Source organism: Rhinolophus sinicus, linkage group LG10 (assembly GCF_036562045.2).
Source record: "Rhinolophus sinicus isolate RSC01 linkage group LG10, ASM3656204v1, whole genome shotgun sequence".
In the NCBI taxonomy this organism is placed as follows: Eukaryota; Metazoa; Chordata; class Mammalia; order Chiroptera; family Rhinolophidae; genus Rhinolophus; species Rhinolophus sinicus.
Window position 1 is genome coordinate 56,737,932 of NC_133759.1, and position 21,504 is coordinate 56,759,435.

At 39.8% G+C, this 21,504-nt stretch overlaps 1 protein-coding gene across 1 annotated transcript in view; it reads left to right on the plus strand.

The window, feature by feature from the left end:
* Positions 1-3,597: 3,597 nt before the first annotated feature.
* Positions 3,598-21,504, plus strand: part of SYNPR (synaptoporin) — a 300,598-nt gene continuing 282,691 nt past the window's right edge. Inside the window, exons 1-2 of the mRNA XM_019728362.2 lie at positions 3,598-4,175; positions 4,288-4,353. Of these exons, the coding sequence (XP_019583921.2) occupies positions 4,158-4,175; positions 4,288-4,353 (84 nt within the window). The 5' untranslated portion in view covers positions 3,598-4,157. The remainder of the gene's footprint in view (positions 4,176-4,287; positions 4,354-21,504) is intronic.

The following is a 21,504-nucleotide window of genomic DNA, read 5'->3' on the forward strand; positions in this document are numbered from 1 at the left end:
GCTGAGCTGAGTATATCCGACTAAAATGTAAGCCCTGTGAAGGCAGAAATTTTGTCAAGCTGTTTACAGTACCTAGGACAGTACCAACACATAATAGGCATGCAGTCCTTACTTGTTTAATGAGAAGTCAGGGTTTCTCAGCCGTGGCACTCTTGATATTTTCCAGATGATTTTTTGTTGTGGGCAGTTCTCCTCTGCATAGTAGAATGTTGAGCAGCGTCCTTGTTCTCTCAGCTCTAGATGCCAGTAGCGCCAACCCCCAGTTGTGGCAATTATAAATGTCTCCAAACATTGCCAAATGACTCCTGGGGAGAGGAAGGGCCCAAATCGCTCTCTGTTAAGAACGACTGCAGTAAATTAATGGATTGCTTTGGCACGTCAAAGAAAGTCTTCATAACTATAAGTCCCTGGCAGAAAAAAAAAAAGGAATTTGGAAACTATCTGACTTACATAATCAATATAGATCATTTATACCCCACAAAAGTTAATGTGATTGTTAAGCCAATGCAATAGATTTGTGATAGTAAGTGGGAACTTACCTTTTGCCACCTTGGGAAAGAAGAGAAGGGGTCACCCCTTAGCCACTGAAAGTAATATTTTGGCAGGATTTTCATTATCCCTTCTCCCTCTCCGAACCTAGTTCTTTAGGGAACCCAGTGTTATTTCCATGTCTGAATATAAAGGTTCTAATCCCAAAGTCTACAAAATATTTAACATTGCAAATGTGATATGGAACTCTGGGTTATTTTCGTGATGCAGCTGTTGGAAGCTCATGCATTTCGGGAACGTGGAAAGCATCTCTGACAATGTGCAATTGTTGTCTAAGCTATCATACTCTCATTTGCCACAATTCTGGCTTCCTTCACATGGTGTTTGTAGGACTGGAAACATTTGCCACCATATTAGCAAGAAGGAACATTAGGTGTGAAGAGACACCTGAGGGAATAGGCTCAGTAATCACACTTCATCTCTGCCAAGTTCACAGCTCAAATGAAATGCAAATGGGAAATATTTTAAATAAATCACTCTCTCTGTCTAAAGATATACAAATGTTTAGATGACCTTGGGCAAGTTACTTAGCCTTTCTAAGCCTTAAATGCCATCCATTAAAGGGAGGATTTTGGTGATGCTTAAATGATGTCTGTAAAGCATTTAGCACAATGTCTGGCATGTACCAGGAACTGAATTATTAGCTATTGTGATCATTATCATCATTATCAAACATACAGGAGATGTTATACCCCATAAACTGGTTGACTATGATGGAAAAACCAAGAACACAAAATCAATGAGTTCATATGGATTCAGGGTAGAATCTTGGTTCAGCTACTTACTAGCTGTTTGAACTCTTGGCTCAATCAGCCAGAACTATTATATGTTGTGCTACAGTATCAAAGGACTTAAAATTTTTACTCTTTACAACCCCAAATGCTTTTCTTGCTCAGCTTTGAGTCCATTAAGGTCTAGTTGCATCTCTACTCTACATCATCCTTAGGCTGGGACCAGGCTGTCAGAGTAGCCACTATGTAACACATTGTATTCAACATGGTAGAAGACAAATAAACAAGAGGGCAAGTCACAGAGAGATTCTTAAAACTTCTGTCCAGAAATGCACACAGCAACTCTGGCCACATTTTCTTGGCCAAAATAAGTAAAATGACAACTCCTGAGTTCAAAAGATCAGAGATATATATATGAGAGGGGCTCTGCAGAGACTGGCAGGTCAGTGCTACAATCCACCAGCCTCTAATGTGACCCTCTGAGCCTTCATCTTTGCATCTGTAGAAGTGTAAGCATTGAGGAATGTAACTAATACATGTAGAGAGGTTATGATGTGCTGGACTCTACCCTACACATGTAATCTACAAAATCTCACTAAGACCTCTTAATAACCAGCCATGGTAGATTGGTGCTATGGCTCCATCTTTCAGATTTATAAAAATGCAAACAACAACAACAAAAAAACTGGGTATTGAAGAGACAAAGTAACTTTATGCTTAAGATTATATACATAAATTGCAGAGTACACACTAAGTACTTAAAAATGTTAGTTCTCTCCCCCTCCGCTTGTGGTTGCATAATGGCTTATTTTTGAAACAACATTTTTAATTGTTTTAGACTCTTTCTGTATGTAGGAAGAACAGTAGGAATAAAACTGGCTGACTGAAGATTGTGCAACTAGCCCTTTGGAGTCCTTACTAAATTTCTAGTTTTTCTCTACCAAAATCCATGGACAAGGGGCATCTACACTGGACACTCTCTTTTATACTCAGTTTTGGCCTGCTGGCTCCCCTTCCCAATCTGCAAATGATTCATTTCTATCTTTCTTCTCCACTTTCAAATATGAGTTACTACCCCCCATCCCCACCCCTCACCTCCCACCCCACCCCACACACACACAAACTCCAAACCTTGGCAGATCTTTGTAGTAAACAGATGGGCTATCTGCGTTGCTGGGAGACCACTTCATACGTGGAATCCAGTCCAAAGGGAATATCAGCTACACTGGGATAGTGGCTAAGAGCTTCCTCTGCTCTCTCTCTCTCTCTCTCTCTCTCTCTCTCTCTCTCTCTCTCTCTCCTGACTCCTTTTAATATTCTTGCTCTGGCTTCATTATCTACTAGCTGTACATCCCTGAGCAGACAGACCTCTTCCCTTCCATGATCCTCAATTTCCTCATCTCTAAAATGAGTATAATAGTACCATTAACCCATAAGATTTTGTGACTAGTTAATGAAATGTTTATAAGCCCTTAGTGCAATTTCTGACTCATAGAAAGAACTCAGTTGTTTTGTTGTTGTTTTTATTTATTACTTTCCTCAAGGTTAGTAGACTAAGGTTAGTAGATTAAGAATCTGGGGCCGGCCCAGTGGCTCAGGCGGTTGGAGCTCGGTGCTGCTAACTCCGAAGGCTGCCGATTCAATTCCCACATGGGCCAGTGGGCTCTCAACCACAAGGTTGCCAGTTCAACTCCTCCACTCCGCAAGGGATGGTGGGTTACGCCCCCTGCAACTAGCAACTGCAACTGGACCTGGAACTGAGCTGCGCCCTCCACAACTAAGACTGAAAGGACAACAACTTGACTTGGAAAAAAAAAAAGTTCTGGAAGTACACACTGTTCCCCAATAAAGTCCTGTTCCCCTTCCCCAATAAAAAAATCTTAAAAAAAAAAAAAAAATGAAGAATCTGAGTTTTAGAAGGGGGGCTTGGTCCTACTTATGATGAATTCAGGAGCTTCATTTGAGATGTACCTAGGCAAAGGAGCTCAGTAGAAATAGCATGAATTTCAAAGGAACTTGAATTCCAGTCACTGCTCAGCCCCTCCTGAGTTGTAGTACCTTGGCTGTTTCAGCCTACGTCGGTATTCTGCTTTTAAAATGGGCATAATAATTTGCTCCTGATCTCATATAGTGGCCATAGGGATTACCTGCCTGTCACATTGTCCCATATTCAAGATTAGTTTGTTTCCCTCTCCCCTCTAGTCCGTTCTCTCTGTGTCCTAACCCTCTGCTTCCTTGGGGCAAAGAGGCAGTGTTTACCCTACTCTTTGCTACATGCCAGCACCTGGGCACTGCCTGGCCACAGGGAGGACGTTCCATGAAGGCTTGGGGAGATAGACAAGTCACCAGAACTCACACAACTACGCATGTAAGGTGTGGATGCCTTTTTGTTACCTGGAAGCCCCTGCGTCAGGCAGGAAGCCGTCTTGCTGATGGTACCAGCCTGCCTTCCTCCATCAATAGACCCCAAAGTTTCCCCGGAGCCTGAGGGCGTCGGGCGCGCGCGGCCGAGCCCGCACCAATGTCTGTGGTTCTGCCTCGCCCACCTGCCCGCCCTCCCCTGAAGCTCGCAGCTGGCCAATTGCAGCCCTCTCCCGGCGGCTGGCTTTCTTCCCGCCCCGGCTGCCGCCCCCCCCCCCCCCCAAGCCCTTCCCTCCTCAGCCCTCCGCTGCCCTGCTCCGCTCCAGGCGCGCGGGCTTCGCCGAGAGCGCACAGCGGAGAGGCAGCGCCCGGCACCCCGATCTCCCCGGACCCTGCCCGCGCTTGGCTGCTCCCGGCCTCGCTCGTTTGGCTCCTCCCGAGAGGACGCTTCCGGCGTGTTCCTCGAACTTCATTTGAAAGGGAACCCGTGGGTAAGAAGACGGAGCAGGGCGAGTTATGGACCCTGTGAGTAAGGTAAGACAGACGGGGCAGGGCAGCTGGTCCTGGGGACCCCGAGGCTCCGGAGATGCGCCCCAGCCCCTGCCTCATGCTTTCCCTTTCTCTCTCTTGTCTCATTCGTCCATAGCTGGCCTCAGCAGGCACCTTCCGGGCGCTGAAAGAGCCCCTTGCTTTCCTGCGAGCCCTAGAACTGGTGAGTAGACGCTTCTGTGCGGGGAGGGGACCCAGGGGGCCCACCATCAGGCGAAGAGAGGTCGGGTGAGGTGTTATGTGCTTGGTTCTGCTCAAAGCTGGGGTTCAATCTCCCTATTTCAATCTTCCCCACTCCCAAGGTGCCATTCCGGAATGGCGGGGACAGGAATGAGGGACCGTTTGGAGGCGGAGGTGTGGACAAATTTTTGCAGGCGCTTAGACAAGGTGTTATCTCACCTCAGCGCTCGCAAACGCGCTGTGTCTGATGAAAGAGGACTCCGCGGGAGATGGAGATGGGAGGGGAGCAGATGGAGGGGCTGCCACCGGGTCCCTCTGCTCACCTGGACTTTCTCATGGGCGAGGGCCTGAGACAGGGACGTGGGGCTGAGCGGGGTAGCTGGGAGGACTGAGCCAACCTCAGAAAGTTGGTCAGCACCGGGACAGCTCTTCGCCTGTGCTGGGATGCTGGAAGCGCTGAGGTCACCTGCTCCGCGGCAGCTCCAGCGACAGAGAAGCTGCGAGGCTATGAAAGATACTGGGCTCGAGAGTGGGCTTCCTTCCTTCCATGTTGTAATTTCTCTCCTCTGGCCAGTCCTAGAGGACTCTTTTGATTTTTACTGGAAGATCTCCCCAGCCTTCTTTGTGTAACATTCATCACTGACTGGGTTTTGGGAGATTATGTTACTCTTAGGTTTTGTCCCCCTTGAAAAAAGAACAATTGATGACAGTCCTATGGCAACTTGCCTGTTGACAGAGGAGTGAGGCATAGAAACTCACGGGGCTACAGAGCAGTGTTAGTGGTGTTGGCTTGGTGATGGTTATTCAGAGTGAAATCTGCAGGTCACACGTTCCCTCTTGCTAGGAGCTCTGAGAGGCAAGTGAACCTTGTGAACAGAAAGTTCAAAGCCCGTCACGTAGCATTAATCACAGGCCCTACCACTGACTAGCTGGGAAATTATGTAAGAGTGTGTTCTGCTCTCCCAGATCTTCCTTCCGAGGGCTATTGTCTGGGTCTGGCTTTACAATGGTGGTGCCTGTTTACATGGGTGATGTACAGGATAATCGTTATTTGTAGACCTGCATAAAAATGCATGAATATATCAATTTGACATATGTTAAGACTGCATTTGCAAAGCTTGAGCTAGAGTTTCGGAAACACCTATTCTAAAACTGTTTTCCTTACAGCTCACTAAGTTGAACAAATCAAGCAGCGCTCACAGTCCAGGAAACTTGCAGTTGTCTCAGAATTCTGTCCACGTTCATTCTTTCAGCCATCTAATAAACATTCCCTGTGAAAGAGTGGTGTCTTTGATCAAAATAATAGCTCCATTGCCAAGCCATTGTCTCTCAAAACAAAATCCAAAGACCTGACATAATTTTTCTGACATAAACTCTTGTCTCACATTGTCATTTACCTGAAACGTTAGTTTGTATTCTCTTCAATCCTCTTACATTATTTTATGCCACTACTCACCACACAACCTCTACTGATACATTTCAAAGACTGCTAAACCTGGATGAATTTGTTTAAAATGCAGATTTCTGGACATTAATCAAAATCTTGAGAAGATGAGTGCCCCTGAATCTGCATTTTAAACAAGTTCTCTGGGTAATACTTGCACACAGTGAAGTTAGAGGACCACCTCCCTAAGCTCCGTCCAAAACTCAAAAGCATTTTTCCCCGTAAAGACCTCACCATTTCTGTTCACAGTGTGTGCAATGCCCTCACACCCAGAGCCTAGGGAAAAAAAATGCTTGTCTTTTAACCTCAGCTTAAATATTACCCCCTCAGTGAAGATTTCTGTCATGTTTACTCCTTTCCATTTTCCCTACTGAATTCTTCACCTCATTCTTTGGGCTTCCATTTCATTTCATTCATTCATTCATGAGAATTTATCATATTGCATTATAGGTGTCTTTTTCTTTGTGGGGTGGGGAGAGAGAGAGAGAGAGAGAGAAATAGAAAAGTTACTACATTTCTAATCTTTCCGCTCTCTCTTCTAGGGCTCTAAGGCTCTAAGGAAGAAAGGCTTTTGCTTTTTAAATCAGGTATTAGCCTCTCATTTGTGGACGAGAACCTGAATAATGGACAAAAAAAAAACCAAAAAAAAAAAAAACACCTTATATACAAGTAAAATAGTTGATCAACCCTTTAAAATAACTAAGGTGGAGATATGAAAGCAGAGAGATAGAAGACGGTTAGTTGCTGAGAAAGTTTAACACAGTGGAGAGAGGGAAAGAAAATGTTTTTTGTGCATGCAGTGATGTGAAAAGCCACTCTGCGATATCCTTTCCTGCAGGAGATCTTGGCAATGAGAGAGAGTGTGATCTCTTAGATGGCAGAACATTTGTTCTATTTGTCTGTTTCCCACTAGTGCTTTTCCTAGTGCTTGGTGAACAGTAAATGATCAACCAAAAGTGTAAATCTACAATGACAGAACACTGAAAATATCCCAGTTTTTCCTGTTCTGTGATAGAGCATCTTTAAAGTTGGTAGTATTTAAAGTCTTTAAAGTATAGTCCTTTTGTTTTTCAGTATTTATGCTGCAGAAATAAAAGTGTGTGTAAAGAAATATGTTCAAGGACATGTACTGCAACAGCATCTGTAGAGGAAAGAACTGGAAACAATTAGTAAGTCCATTAACAGGACAATAATCCAAGTATGATTCAACAATGTAGTGAAATATTATACTACTATTAAAAAGAATGAGTTACATTAAAATGCATTGGCTGGAGGTCAATATATATAATTGTGTTTGATAAAATTAAGTGAGAACAATTGAGTTTTATTGTTAGTATTTGATAAACTTTTTAAATGGAAAAAAGTGATTTTCACTTTTTAATCAACATGTGGAAAATTTGTTCAATAAAATTTCTAAGTAATGTATGGAGTACAATACTATTTTTGTAAAAAGAAAACAGAGTTTTGTGTGTGTGTGTGTGTGTGCATGTGTGTGTGTGATTTGCATAAAGTATAGATGTATATTACTGAATTGTCAGGATTGATTTTTTTCTGAAGGGTATACTTTGAGGTGCAGTGGGGAGGGAAAAGGAAAAGGTGGAGGAAAGCTGTGGTGTGCTGGAAGAATCATAGGCATATCACTTGTCCACTCTTGCACATATGAGTAATTCTTAAAAATAATTCATATTTTATTATTTTAAAATTTTTTATTAGTTTCAGGTGTACAAAGCAACATAATAGTTAGACATTTACACCCCTCACAAAGTGATACAATCTACTACAAAAGTAATCCATATTTTAAATGCTTTCCTGTGTATTGGCAATATAAAGTGGTATTAGTTCTAAAAGTATCCTCCACTTTTGGATTTATAGCCTTAGGGGAAAAATGAACTTTATGTATTCTTTGCTTATGATGGGCTCATGGATACAGTATTTTTAAAGTCTCATAACATATAAAAGTCAAGCCTTCGGGAAAAGCTTTAGCTAGTTTCAAAGACTGAGGCAGAACTCCCAAATCCTTAATCTCTACTTAAATGAGATTAGGGGACTTTTCACTAACTTGTGGGTCAAAACCAAAATTCAGGACACAGCACTGACTCTGGTATTCTATGATGTTAAAATAAGTCCAGCAAATCTCTTAAATCATCATTTGGAAATGGATATATCTATATCTATCTATCTATCTATCTATCTATCTATCTATCTATCTATATCTGTATATCTGTATATCTGTATATCTATATATCTATCTCTCTCTCTCTCTCTCTCTCTCTCTCTCTATATATATATATATATATATATATATATATATATATATATATATATATACTGAATTTTTATATATAGATATATACTGAATTTACCCCATTTCTCAGACTTACTCTGAAAAACTAAGCTGGTATAATCCTGTCTTCCACTTATCATTTTTATTTTGCTACTTTAGTACATTGCCAGTAGGACTTTGGTGTGTGTTGTTTTTTCCCCCCTTTCAAAACTTTTGTTAGCACATTCTTTTCTCTGGTATTTACAAGGCTCTGGATTTGTACCTGTGGATTCATGTGCAATGGATTTTTGGGGCCCCACATTGTCCAGGACCAGAACTGGTGCAGCTGTTGGGCATTGAAAGGACTTCAGCGACTCAAAATATGTGCTTGCTTGGCACAGTCCTCCCACACGAAGCTGCATGTACAGATTCTGTCTCTGTAGAATTAACTGCTGGATCATCTTGCCCGATTCTTCTCATTCTTATTTTTGATACCATCCCAAATTTTGTTATACCATTTCTGCTACAACCTCTGGACCTCACATCTGCATTCTACGTTTCCTTTCTGCCTTTCCAAAGAAGGCCAGCTAATCCAGAGATGTGTGTGTCTGACATATGAGGTACAGGTCTAATTGATCTAAATGGAGGCACCTGTTTCACATAATCTTCATTCGTGAATCTAAATTCTGAGCAATGTTTCTAAGCAAACATCATACTGCTTACTTGATATTGACAGCATTTATAATAAAAATATGATATAATTAATGTACTGTAATATAATTAATGTATTATAATATAATTAATACAATATAAAACAATAATAGTCATTTTAAACCCCTAATGAGAGAAGTAGCAATAGCTATACTTCAATGCTTTCCATACATCATCATACTGAATCTATATGACTCCAACATTCCCATTTCGCCACAAAGCTCAGGCATGTTAACAAACTCATCAAGGACAAGATTGTAAGAATGGGCAAAGCCACGGTTTGAGCAGTCTCACTCTTAACTATATTCTCTTAAATGCTACACTTTTCTGCTTCCCTTAAGGTACCTTATCCCTAATCCTCAAAGAAAACGTAGAAGACAGATACTATCCTATTTTGCAGTGTTTATCTCACTCAATAAGATAGCTATTTGAAACCTTTTCTGGAAATGCCAAGGAGTGTTTGTATTTAAAGACAAATTCAACAGATATCGATTGTCTTTTACATTAAGTTTTATTTTCTGTTGGTTATTAATTAACCAAGGTAAAGTAGGTTCTTAGTAAATATCAGTATCTTTCTATGTTAAATATGTATTAAAAGATTTTGGTTATAAAGCCAATAATTTCATGTCATTTTCTGACTTTTTTTTTTTTTCTATTTAAAAAAAATCTGTGTGCATGAGTCAGGCAACTTTCTTTTTTTTTGTAAGTATAAACCAGACAGGGAATTCTAAAATACAACTTATTTAAATTATGAGCAGCAATCTGCGATTGAGTGTCTGATGTAATTTTAAAGCTACATTAATATTTATTTAATTAACTTTCTAGCCTCACAATTAGTGACAAAAATCATGTGCAATTGGAATATGAATCAATAAATACACTTTTCATAAAAGAGCCATTTCCCAGTGTGCTAATGGATTTATCAGTTAAATGCTTTTCTGAGTTTATTAAGACAGCTGGTGTTGGGCCCCACAAGTGCAGGAAAAAAAGAGGAACATATTTCTTATGAATTTGAATCCTAATTTTATTCTTCACTAGCTTGGTGACCGTGGGCAAGTTAGGACTTCACTAGGTTTCATTTTTCTCATCTATAAAATGGACTGATAATAGTTCCTACTTGAAAGAGTTGCTATAAATGATTAAACCACTTAATCCAAGTAAACAACCTTGCACAGTTCCTAGGCTATAATAAGTGCTCAACAAATGATTATGAAGTTGATGATGGTGACAATGATGTTTCTGGTGATGATGGAACAGGAGGAAGTAGAAATCCATCACTGGGTAATTTAGAACATTATGATTAACTTGTTGCAAGTTAGAGTCTTGGTAAAATTCTGAAGTAGAATATCTGTATTCCTCTTGCAAGCACTTCTTTTGAGCCCCTCTACCTCTAAACCATGCTGCTGTGGTTACTTTTACCACAGCAGGAGTGACTCCAGGGGTTTGCTCCTTGGAATATTTGCATTTGGAAGAACATTCCAGAGAGACCAGTGTGGACCCTAAAGGAAAAGTTCTAATGGAAGAATTATAGGCATTTTGTTCTCTGGAATTTTTTTCTTGAGTTATAGGGAGAGAATTTTCCTGAAATTTCTCAAATTATAATCCATAGACATTCCTTACACTGGAGAAGTTACAGTGTATCCAACTGAATTCTCTAGGTGGAGGTCCTCATAGAGTCAAACTTGGGCACTTACTAACCACACCCAGGTGTACCTGGCCCGTGGGGTCTCTCAGAAAGGAATAAGGGATGCACCCTGGGCTCATGCTCAAGGAGAGGCATCATCCTTAGTTCTCTGTTCCTCAAAAGATTCACATCTCTCTCTGATCCAGGTGGGAACAATAATCATGTGGTAGTAGAAAAACAAAATACTAAAAAGTCTCTAAGGAATGTGTCTGCAAAACCACTGCCTTCCTTTGAGTCTTCGTCTGCAATAGGCATGTGTTTCACCTTGGTTGTATTTATAATGATTCTTGTTCACTCTATTACCTTAATCTTCCTTTGAGAACCTCAGTTTCCTCACCTGAATATTGGGGAGAAGTACTCTGCCTACCTCTCTCCCATAGTGTTGGAAATTTTAAGTGAGGTTACGTATGTGAAACACTTTTTAATCTATTGAATATCCTCCAAAAGTAAAGATAATTATGATCATGATGATGGTGATGATAAATAAATACCTTTTTGCAACCTAAGTGACTCTGAACACCATATAATTGCCCTAGATGGTAAAGGGAGACTTGAAGTGTGAGAGCCTGATCTCTACACAATGAGGGGCTGAATCTTCCCAACCACTGTCTACCCTCTAGCCTCTTCCCCAATCTCTTTTGTGTCATTTAAACCTAAAAGAAAGAATGATACTGGAAGTTGAAACTGATGCATCATAGAAATTTGGGGAGGTCCACCCTCACCCTTTTTGCTGTCATATAGAAAACCGATTTCTTGCTCTGTGCACATTTCACATTTCTTTGAAGTTTGGGGGACGTGGTAATGTTTTTTTGCTGTTCGGATGAACTTTTGCATATGCTACTTCCTTTGCTTAGAATACTCTCCCTCACCCTTTTCGCCCACTCCCTATTAGCTGGAAAATTCATCTTGTGCTTTCAGGTGTCACCTTAGATGTCACTTCTTTTGGAAGGACTTCTCTGAGTAGGGAGGCACCACTAGATGAAGCCAACCTCCCAATGGCTCCCAGAGCACATTCTGTAGTGACTTGTTTACATTTTAGCTCCTCAGCTCCTCAACCAGACTAGATGCTTAGTGAGGGCAGAATCTTGTTTGTCTTGTTCATCAGTACATTCTAATTGTCTAACTTTGTGCTTGGTATGTAGTAGGAACAACTCCAGGGACGTTCACAAATCCCACCAAAACACCCAGGTACTAAGTTCTTAGTAAAGGAAGTGATTGATTGAAGGAAATGAGGGAAGAAGGAGGGAGTAAAGAGAATGAACAATGAATAAATGAATCTTTGAGAACATATTGGATGTGGTATAAATTCCCTTTCATAATCTCCATTATGGACAGGAATTATAAGGACTCCCATGGAAACAATCATTTAGCAGTTGCTCTTAGTTGGGGAGCAGAACAAATCACGTAGGTTGACTCAACTGTCAAGGAAAGGAGGCAATTGTAGGCATACACACTGCCCAATAAAGGAGGAGACCTCTTGCAGAAATAAAAATGTGAGGACTGAAACAGCCCCAAGCCTCACGTCATGGGTTCAAGGCTGCTAGTATTGTATCTCGGCCACCATCCTGCTTGACTTCTTTGTGTATTCCCTTTCTGCTTCTCATTTAGCTTATTCTTTCTGTGAGTCTTATCTAATGTCCTAAGAGAAAGCACGTGATTAGCTCAGCTAATATTTTTTTCAGTTTAGACATGACTCAGCCCCAGGCCACATCAAGCTATGGATTGGTTACCCATGCGTAAATGCCTACTGCTGGTCCTGAATAAAGATGATCATGAGATTCAAAGCATGTCCCCCCTAGACTGTTCTTTCTCCTGGGGAAGTACGAGGGAGAGTTCTTCATGTAGTGGGCACATTAGGCTCAGGGAGAGGTTTACGTGTCTGCAGGAAGAATAAACGCCTGTTTTCCACCAGCACTTATCCCATTAAGGTAGCACTGGCACTTTTCTCAAGGGGAAGATATTGCAATTTTGAGATTTGGGGAGCAGCATTCCTGGAATTCTCTCTGCTGAAGGGATCACTGATGGATTCACACTGGTGGTGTTGTCTCAGGGGTGTACCTTGGGCCCTTCAGCACACGGGGCTCCACCAGTTTGTGCCATCTTGTCCATCACTTGAAAAGCCACTTCCTGAAAGGAGTGGTGGGGCTTTGCCTAGTGATGAGATAGCCCATTTATGAAGGAAAATTATTTCCAGAAACCACATGCACTTCATCTTAGTACATAAATTACTTTCTTGTGCTTATTAATTTGGTAGAAAATAGGAAAACATGTAAGTAAATATGTGTGTGTGTGTTTAAATGTAATATTCCCTACAAATTAAAATTTTTGTCTTGAATATTTACTCATGGAAGAGTCATTGGCTTTCCTGGTGTGAAAGGTGCTGTATGTTTAAGGAAAGGGAGGTGAGGAATTAGTTGACAAGCAAGAACCTGGAAGGCAGCATGAAGAAAACTGGAAGGCGGCATGGGGCTTGAAGGAGTGTGGGCATTGGAATGAGCTTCTTGTCAGAATCCTGGCTCTTCTTTCTGGATGTGGGACATTGACCCCATTGCATAAGTGTGCCGATCCTCAGGTCCATAGCCGTCAAGTGAAGATAGTAAGAATCATGTGTTTTGATGGCTGTGAGGGTTAAGGAAGATAGTGCTTATAAAACCTCTGGCAGTTTGGTCCATATTAAGGTCCCTTAACTACAATTAAGAAAGACATTAAAGATGGTGATACGATATCCACAAATACGATGTCCTACAATTTCTAGCACAGTATAAATATAAAGTTTGTTCAATAGGACAATATTATTGTCCTATCCTTTTTTGTTATTGATTGTGAGATGATCATAAAATAAACATAAATAATATTAACACTAATATATAAAGACAAACACTTTTCTATGTGCTATACACATATTATTTCACATAATCTCAAAATTACCTTTGAAGGACCAAACAATAACCTCTTTTTACATATGAAGAAACTGAGGCGTGGAGAAGTCAAATAACTTGCATAAAGTCATGCCAGTGTGTGATAGAGCCAGGGTTTGAACCCAGGCAATTGGATGCCAGACTCCTTGATCTTAATCATTTTTCCATGTTATCTTCCACTAATAATGATCACTTATTACCACTAGGTCTTTTTTTTCAACCTCTATTCCCCTTCACCTTTCCCCCACTTTTTAATTTTTCAATTATAATTGATATTCAGTATTATTTTATATTAATTTCAGTTGTATAGCATAGTGGTTACACATTTATATAACTGAAGATTATGTATAGTTGATCTCCTTGACTAGTCTAGTACCCACCTGGCACTATACATAGCTGTTACCCTATTATTGACTAGATTCCCTGTGCTTTGTTTTATATCCCCATGACTATTTTGTAACCACCAATTTGTACATCTTAATCCTTTCCCCTTTTTTACCCACCCATCAAACCCCTCCCATCTGGCAACCATCAAAATATTCTCTGTATCTATAAGTTTGTTTCTGCTTTGTTGTTTGTTTATTTTGTTTTTTAGATTCCATATATAAGCAAAATCACATTGCATCTGTCTTTCTCTGTCTGACATACTCCACTCAGCACAACACCCTCCAGCTCCATCCCTGCCACAGCAGATGGCAAGAACACTTCCCTTCCATGGCTGAACAATATTCTGTGATATGCTCGTATATGTACCATCTCCTCTCTAGCCATTTATCCATCAATGGACACCCAGGAGACCTCTACATCTCAGCCATTGTAAACAATGCTGCAATGAACATATGGATGCACACGTCCCTTCAAATGAGCATTTTGGGTTTTTCAGATAAATACCTAGAAGTGGAATTACTGGGTCCTTTTTTGTCTCTTGTTAAAACCTTTATTTTAAAGTCTACTTTGTCTGACATAAGTATTGCTGCAACAGATTTTTTCATTTGTTGCCATTTTCATGAAATATCTTTTTCTATCCCTTTACTTTCAGTCTGTGTGTCTTTTGATCTGAAGTAAGTCTCTTGTAGGCAGCATATGTAAGGATCTTGTTTTCGTATCCATTCAGCCACTCTATCTCTTGATTGTAGCATTTAAAGTTATTGTTGATAGGTATGTAGCTATTGCCATTTTATTATCCATAATTTTGATCATTGTTTTTTTCCATCTTACATAAGTCCCTCTAACATTCCTTGTAATACTGGTTTGGTGGTAATGAACTCCTTCAGTTTTTTCTTGACCTACAAGCTCTTTATCTGCCCATCGATTCTAAACGATAGCTTTGCTGGGTAGAGTAATCTTGCTTGTAGGTCCTTGCTTTTCATCACTTTGCATATTTTGTGCCAATCCCTTCTGGCCTGCAAAGTTTCTGTTGAGAAATCAGCTGACAGTCTTAAGGGAGCTCACTTGTAAGTAATTAAATGCTTTTCTCTTGCTGCTTTGAAGATTCTTTTTTGTCTTTAACCTTTGGCTTTTTAATTATGATATTTCTTGGTGTAGACCTCTTTGGGTTCATCTTGTTTGGGACTGTCTGCACTTCCTGGGCTTGTATGTCTGTTTCCTTCACCAGGTTAAGGATGTTTTCTGTCATTAGTTTTTCAATTCCTTGAAAGGTGAAGGGGAATGAGAGATTCAAGTTTCCAGGTACATAACAAATAAGTCATGGAAATATAATGTACAGCATAGGGAATATAGTCCATAACATTGTGACAGCATGGTAGTGTCAGAGGGTTGCTGAACTTATCATGGTGATCACTTCTTTAGGTATGTAAATGTTGAATAACTCTGGTGTACACCTGAAACTAATATAATATTGTGTATTAGTTATATTTTAATAAAAATATTTTAAAAAGAAAAGAAAAATAAGTAATAATGAGTGTGTACAGTTGATAATCAAAGAACTGAGATTTGAATGTAGGGTGCCATGCTTCCAGTGTACTTAACCTAGCCATTATAAAGGAAGAAAAGTTTTGATTCTCTCCCAGAGATCTGATTCCTATGGGAAAAACCATCCTAGCCAACACACTTGTCATCCATAGTCCCAAGTAAACCAGGATTAAGACTGAGGCAGAAGCCCAACCATTTGGCCAGAGAAGTGGTATCTATCAGGGAAAAATTCACCAAGAGAGTGGTTTTGATTGAACCCACTTATTTGTCTCAGTTAGGTAGTGAATTCTGTCATAGGCAGACAGAGAAAAATTCTTCAGTTCTCTTTACATTTCAAAGACAAGTACATTTTTAGAGCAACTTTTTCTTATGAGTGAATAAATGAAAGGATAGTTTTGATTTGAATTGAATTGATATTATTTTATTTACATAAATCCGAACCACTGTGGAAAATACTTACAAAGAGGCATGGGCCTGTATGCTGTCTGCCTTCTCTGTTAGTCAGTAATTTCTCTGCCACCTTGTAGCCCATCCCCCGTCTGCTTGTAAACAGGCAAAGATCTTTGAGCTTGTAAACATTTTGTTTTATTGATTTTTGGAGGGGGACATGCAGTTTCCTCTCCTATTTTGGTTAGCTTGTCTCTGAAGAACCTGGGTCTCATGCCCAAGGCCATCTGTCTGGTGGGCTTAACGGCCAGAATGCAAACCAGGTCTGCTAGAGGCCAGGCAGATAATGTGTGAGGACACAGGATGCAGGCCTCCGTAAGAGGCGATACTTATAACAAGAGGTACATGGATTTCTGCCTGTAAGAGCAGCTGCTTCTGCTCTAGCCAATTATTGCTGAGCAGGAGCATAGGCGCAATGTATCTATATATTTCCATTTTTCTTGAGAAAACAGAAATAAGGATTTTGGTGCTAATCTTGAGAGATTTTAATGTTGTAAATGTCTTGCATTTTCCAAATATTGTGAGGCCCATTCTTTGCAGAGTAAACAAAGCGTGGCTGAATTCTTAATATGGCCCAGAGTTTCCACACCATCCTAACTCCCCTGCCCCCAGGGTTTTGTCTGTGTACCCCCAAGGACCTGGCCCAGTTCTTCTTGCACAGGAGTTTCTGAGAAGCCATTTGTCTTGTGGATGAATGGGAACTTCGGTGTTCAGAAATTAACCCTAGCTTGCTTTTGTAATGATGGAATTGGTGAGTCTAAAAGTCTCTTTTGCCTTCTTTCAGATAATATAAATTTATTTTTCACTAGCTATCTAGGAAGCATAAAAATATGTGGACTGTGTCTTCTTGGGCCAAAACCTTAATGGGAATGGAGGAAGTGGCTCTTCTTAGCAATGTAGGGTAAATGAGTAATGCAGCTCTGGATACCAGATAATGCATTGAAGAGAATTGAATTTCTCAGTCAACCAATGTAACCTCAAAGAACTCTGTTTATAAAAAGTGCAATTTAATTGTTGTTTAAAGAATCAATGAATAAATGAATCCTAATGCGGGATGATTGTGAACATTTATCTAGAGTAGGATGGTCTGACAGAACATACAGCAATAAGAGAAATGTTCTATATCTTTACTGTCCAGCACAGTAGTCACTAGCTATATGTGCTTATTGAGCACTTAAAATCGAGGAACTGAAATTTTTATTTTGTTTATTTTTCATTTATTTTAATTTAAATAGCTAATGGTTACGTATTGGACCACGAGTGCAGAAAATGAGCTCATCTATCTGATTTGCAAGGGCAATGTGCTGAACTTTGGTTAATGACTTAGGTAGGGAATGGCTACTATGTAGTAGGATATATTCATTGCAAAGTCATTCTGTTCTTTAAAATACGCATTTTTACATTTATTTTTCAACACATCACACAGTTGGTATTGGGGAAGTTTTCAAGTCAACTTCCAGATATTTATTAGATGCTAAATTTTCCAAACTTTACCAGTTCTTTAGCATATGCTTTTCATGCATTTTATGTATTTCCATCTATTCAGGAATTTTATACATTTTACATTAATTGTATACATTGAAATAAAATATAAAACAAACTAATAACCCTTTTTTATTGGCCCCCAACATGAAGCAAGGTGTCAGTTGTTAAAGTTTGTACTAATTTGTTAGCATAAGAATATCTCATAATAATGGCTATTATGATTTGTTAATGAGGATATGCATTTTATTTGGGAAACAGACTAGATATCCTACAAGGATTTTTTGATATTATGCGATGCAGAGAAATTAAACAATTTCTTCAAGGTTAAGTTATCAAGGAATCATGCTGAGACATTTAGTCTATGATTAGCAAGGTAGTGGGGTCATGTTTTAACAGTGGCCGTATGAGCAGTATCATATCATTAACATTCAAATGTGCATTTGAGAGGAATAAGAGCATGGTAATCAGATTAAAGGAGTAACAGTGGCAAGCAACGTGGTACTTATGCATCACAATGGTGGTGTCAGCCGTATGAACAACACCTGGGAATGTGCAATTCCATGTATCTCTCACCCTCATTTAGGTCACCCATAGACAAAATGGAACTTTAGAGATGGCCTAAGTGTCCTGGTTATGCAGTGTCTTAGTTTGGATTCCCTTGAGAGCAACACCTATGTCAAAGGCAGCCTCTATGAGGGTAGTGATCCCAGAGAGCAGGAATGAGGGACCAGGGGAGTAAAATGGGGATGGAGAAGAAGTACCAATAAAACGGTACATTACGGTGTTGGTCATCCTTGCGGGAGAATGTCACTGAAACTTGTATGGCTTCCTGAGCATCCTCATGCAGTGTGTCTTAGAACTACCTAACGTGGGGACAAAAGGATGAAACAGTAACCTTTTGGTTACCATTTCCCACTAGTCAAGAGTGACCCCATGGAAGTTAACTCCCGTCTCTATTTGAGTTTCCTAAAAGCAAACACTGAGGAGGAGTAGTTTATTTGGGAAGTAGTTCCAGGGAACACTAGTAAAAGGGGTGGAGAACTAGGACACTATTTAAAGTGTCACTGCTATTGCCAACTGCAGCTTAATCCCACCTGGAGACTCTGGGGACCAGTGTAGAATATTCATTGGCTATAATTGTGTCACCTGGCTACTTTTATGTGCAAAAGAAGCTGGGAAATGTGGTTTGTAGTCGGGCATGTTGATACCTCCAACAGGACTGTTGTTAAGGAAGAGTGGACCTTGGGAAGGAGTTACCAGTCTCTGACACAGACACACAATAGATATTCTTCAAATAGTTGCTACATTCTCCACTTTGCTTTGACTGAGGTGTTGTGTGTGTGTGTGTGTGTGTGTGTGTGTGTGTGTGTGTGTGTTGTTTTGTTTTGTTTTTAAAGAATCCATTTTGATCCTTCAATGGATCAGAGATCATTTGGTTGCAAGTAACAGTAACCCATTCAAACTGGCTTTGGGAAAAAAAAGGTATGATATATTGCAGGGAATCAGGGTTGTCAAAAAGCAAGAGTTTAGTCAGGCTTCATAAGTGAGAGAGAGGGAGAAGGAAAGGAGATCTCGGAGCTGGAAAGTCAGCAGTTTTTCTGCATCAACTTACTGGACCCTTAACTAAACCTGCTCTTTGCTTCATTTTGTGTCTTGGCTCCATTTCTCTGGCTTTTACTGTAAATATCTCACTCTGCTTTTTTTTTTTTTTTTTTTTGTATTTTAAGAAGAAAATAATCTGCCACTAGCTCGATTCTAACCTCACAGTATATGTGCCCAACACTGCTCTTGGATAAATTCTCCAGAGAGAGAAAATGGCTGACTCAGTCTCACCTATGGGATGGTTCAGGTTGGGTTCTATGGCCAGATTTGGGGAGAGAAGCAGGACCATGTAGTATAACAGAGGCTAGCCAATGTTGGGGGGAGGGAGATTCTTCTAAAAGGGGCAATGAGTGGGGAGAAAATGGTTGCTATCTCTACTTCACCAGTAGGAACTTCACCAGTAGGAACTTTTTTCAAGTATGAGAAAATATGAAGTTTATAAGAAATCAGCTTCCCAGGCAGTTGATAATGATGGTGGTAGTTTCATAATTATTGAGAAACTAATACAAATGAGGTGTCTCTGTGGGTGATGACAGTCACTTAGATGTTGGGGGCACTAATCTTCATTCTATCTCCTGTGCAGCAGGATGAGGCATTTCCATGTTCTCAACGTAGCATCGTTGAATTCATTAATCATTAGAGGTGCTTGGTATTAAAATTAGCATCAAATTATGATTGTCCTTGATTGCAGAATTGGGATGTTTTTTACTTGTGGTGCTCAAGAGTGATTTGGATATATTTTTGATAACTGTTCCAAGTTTCTCTGCCATTTTCAGAAGAACTCTTCACAGAAGAGCTGGTGGGGGCACAAAGGGAGAAGGAGGAACTATGACTTGCCTCCAAATGATGCCTTGCAAATTGTACCTTGGCAATTGACATTTTATAAAATGTGTTACTCAGAGCCCATTTAAAGAATCTGCTTGTATTCTGAGCTATGAGTGTGAATTATAGAAGATACATATAGAAAGTATATAGAAGATACATGTATCCATCCATTTATCTATCTACCCCGTGTTTCCCCCAAAATAAGACCTAGCTGGACAATCAGCTCTAATGCGTCTTTTGGAGCAAAAATTAATATAAGACCCGGTATTATATTATATTATATTATATTATATTGTATTATATTATATTATTATATTATATTATATTATATTATATTATATTATATTATATTATATTATGACCCGATCTTATTTTACTTATAGTAAAATAAGACAGGGTCTTATATTAATTTTTGTTCCAAAAGACACATTAGAGCTGATTGTCCAGCTAGGTCTTATTTTCGTGGAAACACGGTATCCATCTGTCTACCTCTCTATCATCTGTCTGTCTGTCTGTCTATCTATCTATCTATCTATCTATCTATCAATCATCATCATCATCTTCGTTCTAAGGTAGGGTAAGCATAGAACTGCTGACTCAAATGCTTTGGCTGAAAAAATGTGGCATGGTGTTGGTCTTCACCAACCTGGTGCCAACCTCTACCTTTAAAGATAAAGTAATTATGGTGGACTCTGATGGTCCCCTTTACCAGGCTAGTGCACAGCTCTCTCCCCCTCCCATAGCTGCTATGAATGTTGATTGCTAACAGGTTAGACCTCCCTCTTTTCTAGAGAATTGCCTCTGGCTGAATGGAAGCCACCTAACCCGGAACGTACACTGTGCCCCAGGGGGAAACCTACAGCCAGTAACAGCCTAATACTGGGGTACACAAGTCTGGTTTCCTTGCCTCAGGGAGGGACCACCTCTGGTCCAGTTCACACTTTAGAGCATCTGGCGGCATCAGGCTGGTGCTAGCCTCTAGCTGACACCATACCCATGCTCAGTTCCTTTCCATGCTCTCTCCTCCCCTCTATTGTTTCCTGAAGAGCATCCCCCAGTAAATCCAGTGCACCTGAATCTCTGTCTCAGGCTCTGCCTCCAGGAAACCTGATCAAAGTTACGAAGGTTACTGTAGTGAGGCCTTATTTTTTTAAAAGCATATTGGCAAAGGAAGCTGGGGAGAAGTTTCTTTCTGTGAAATAGTTTTGTTAAATGCAGTGAAATACAATTTATTGAAAAGAGAACTGGTTTTGAAAATCCAGGCTTGAGCCTTTGTTTCCTCATGTGACCTGAAACCAATTTTCTGAGCCTCAGCCTCTTCATTGGAAAAGGGGAATATTTTTTCCTTCATCATCTATTACTAAACTGGTGTTTTATAAACATAATCTTTCTTTTCAGTAGTGTTACTGTGACATGTTGGAGAAAGAAATCTGGATATTTAGATTATGTTTTGGATGACCTTTAGATATGAAATGTGCATAGCATAGTACCTAATATAGAGTGGGCCTTTGTGAATTTTGAAACGTTATTTAAAATATTTATATTTTTAAAAGATATACATTTGTAAATATTGGCTAACTTAAAAGATTGCTCAAGCCATAGAACAAAAATCTAGAAAAGCCTACATTACAAGGATTTAGCTATTTGTTAAGTTGGATTGATATGGAAGAAATAGGTGGAGGGCATTGTTTACCATCTTATACTGAGTTTGATGCATATACCAACATTCACTATTTTGAGAAATTTATTTTTGAAGTTCATGAACAATTAAAATTTCCTACAGTATTCTTTTACCAAAGAAAATTATTTCCTGTCCTGAGGCT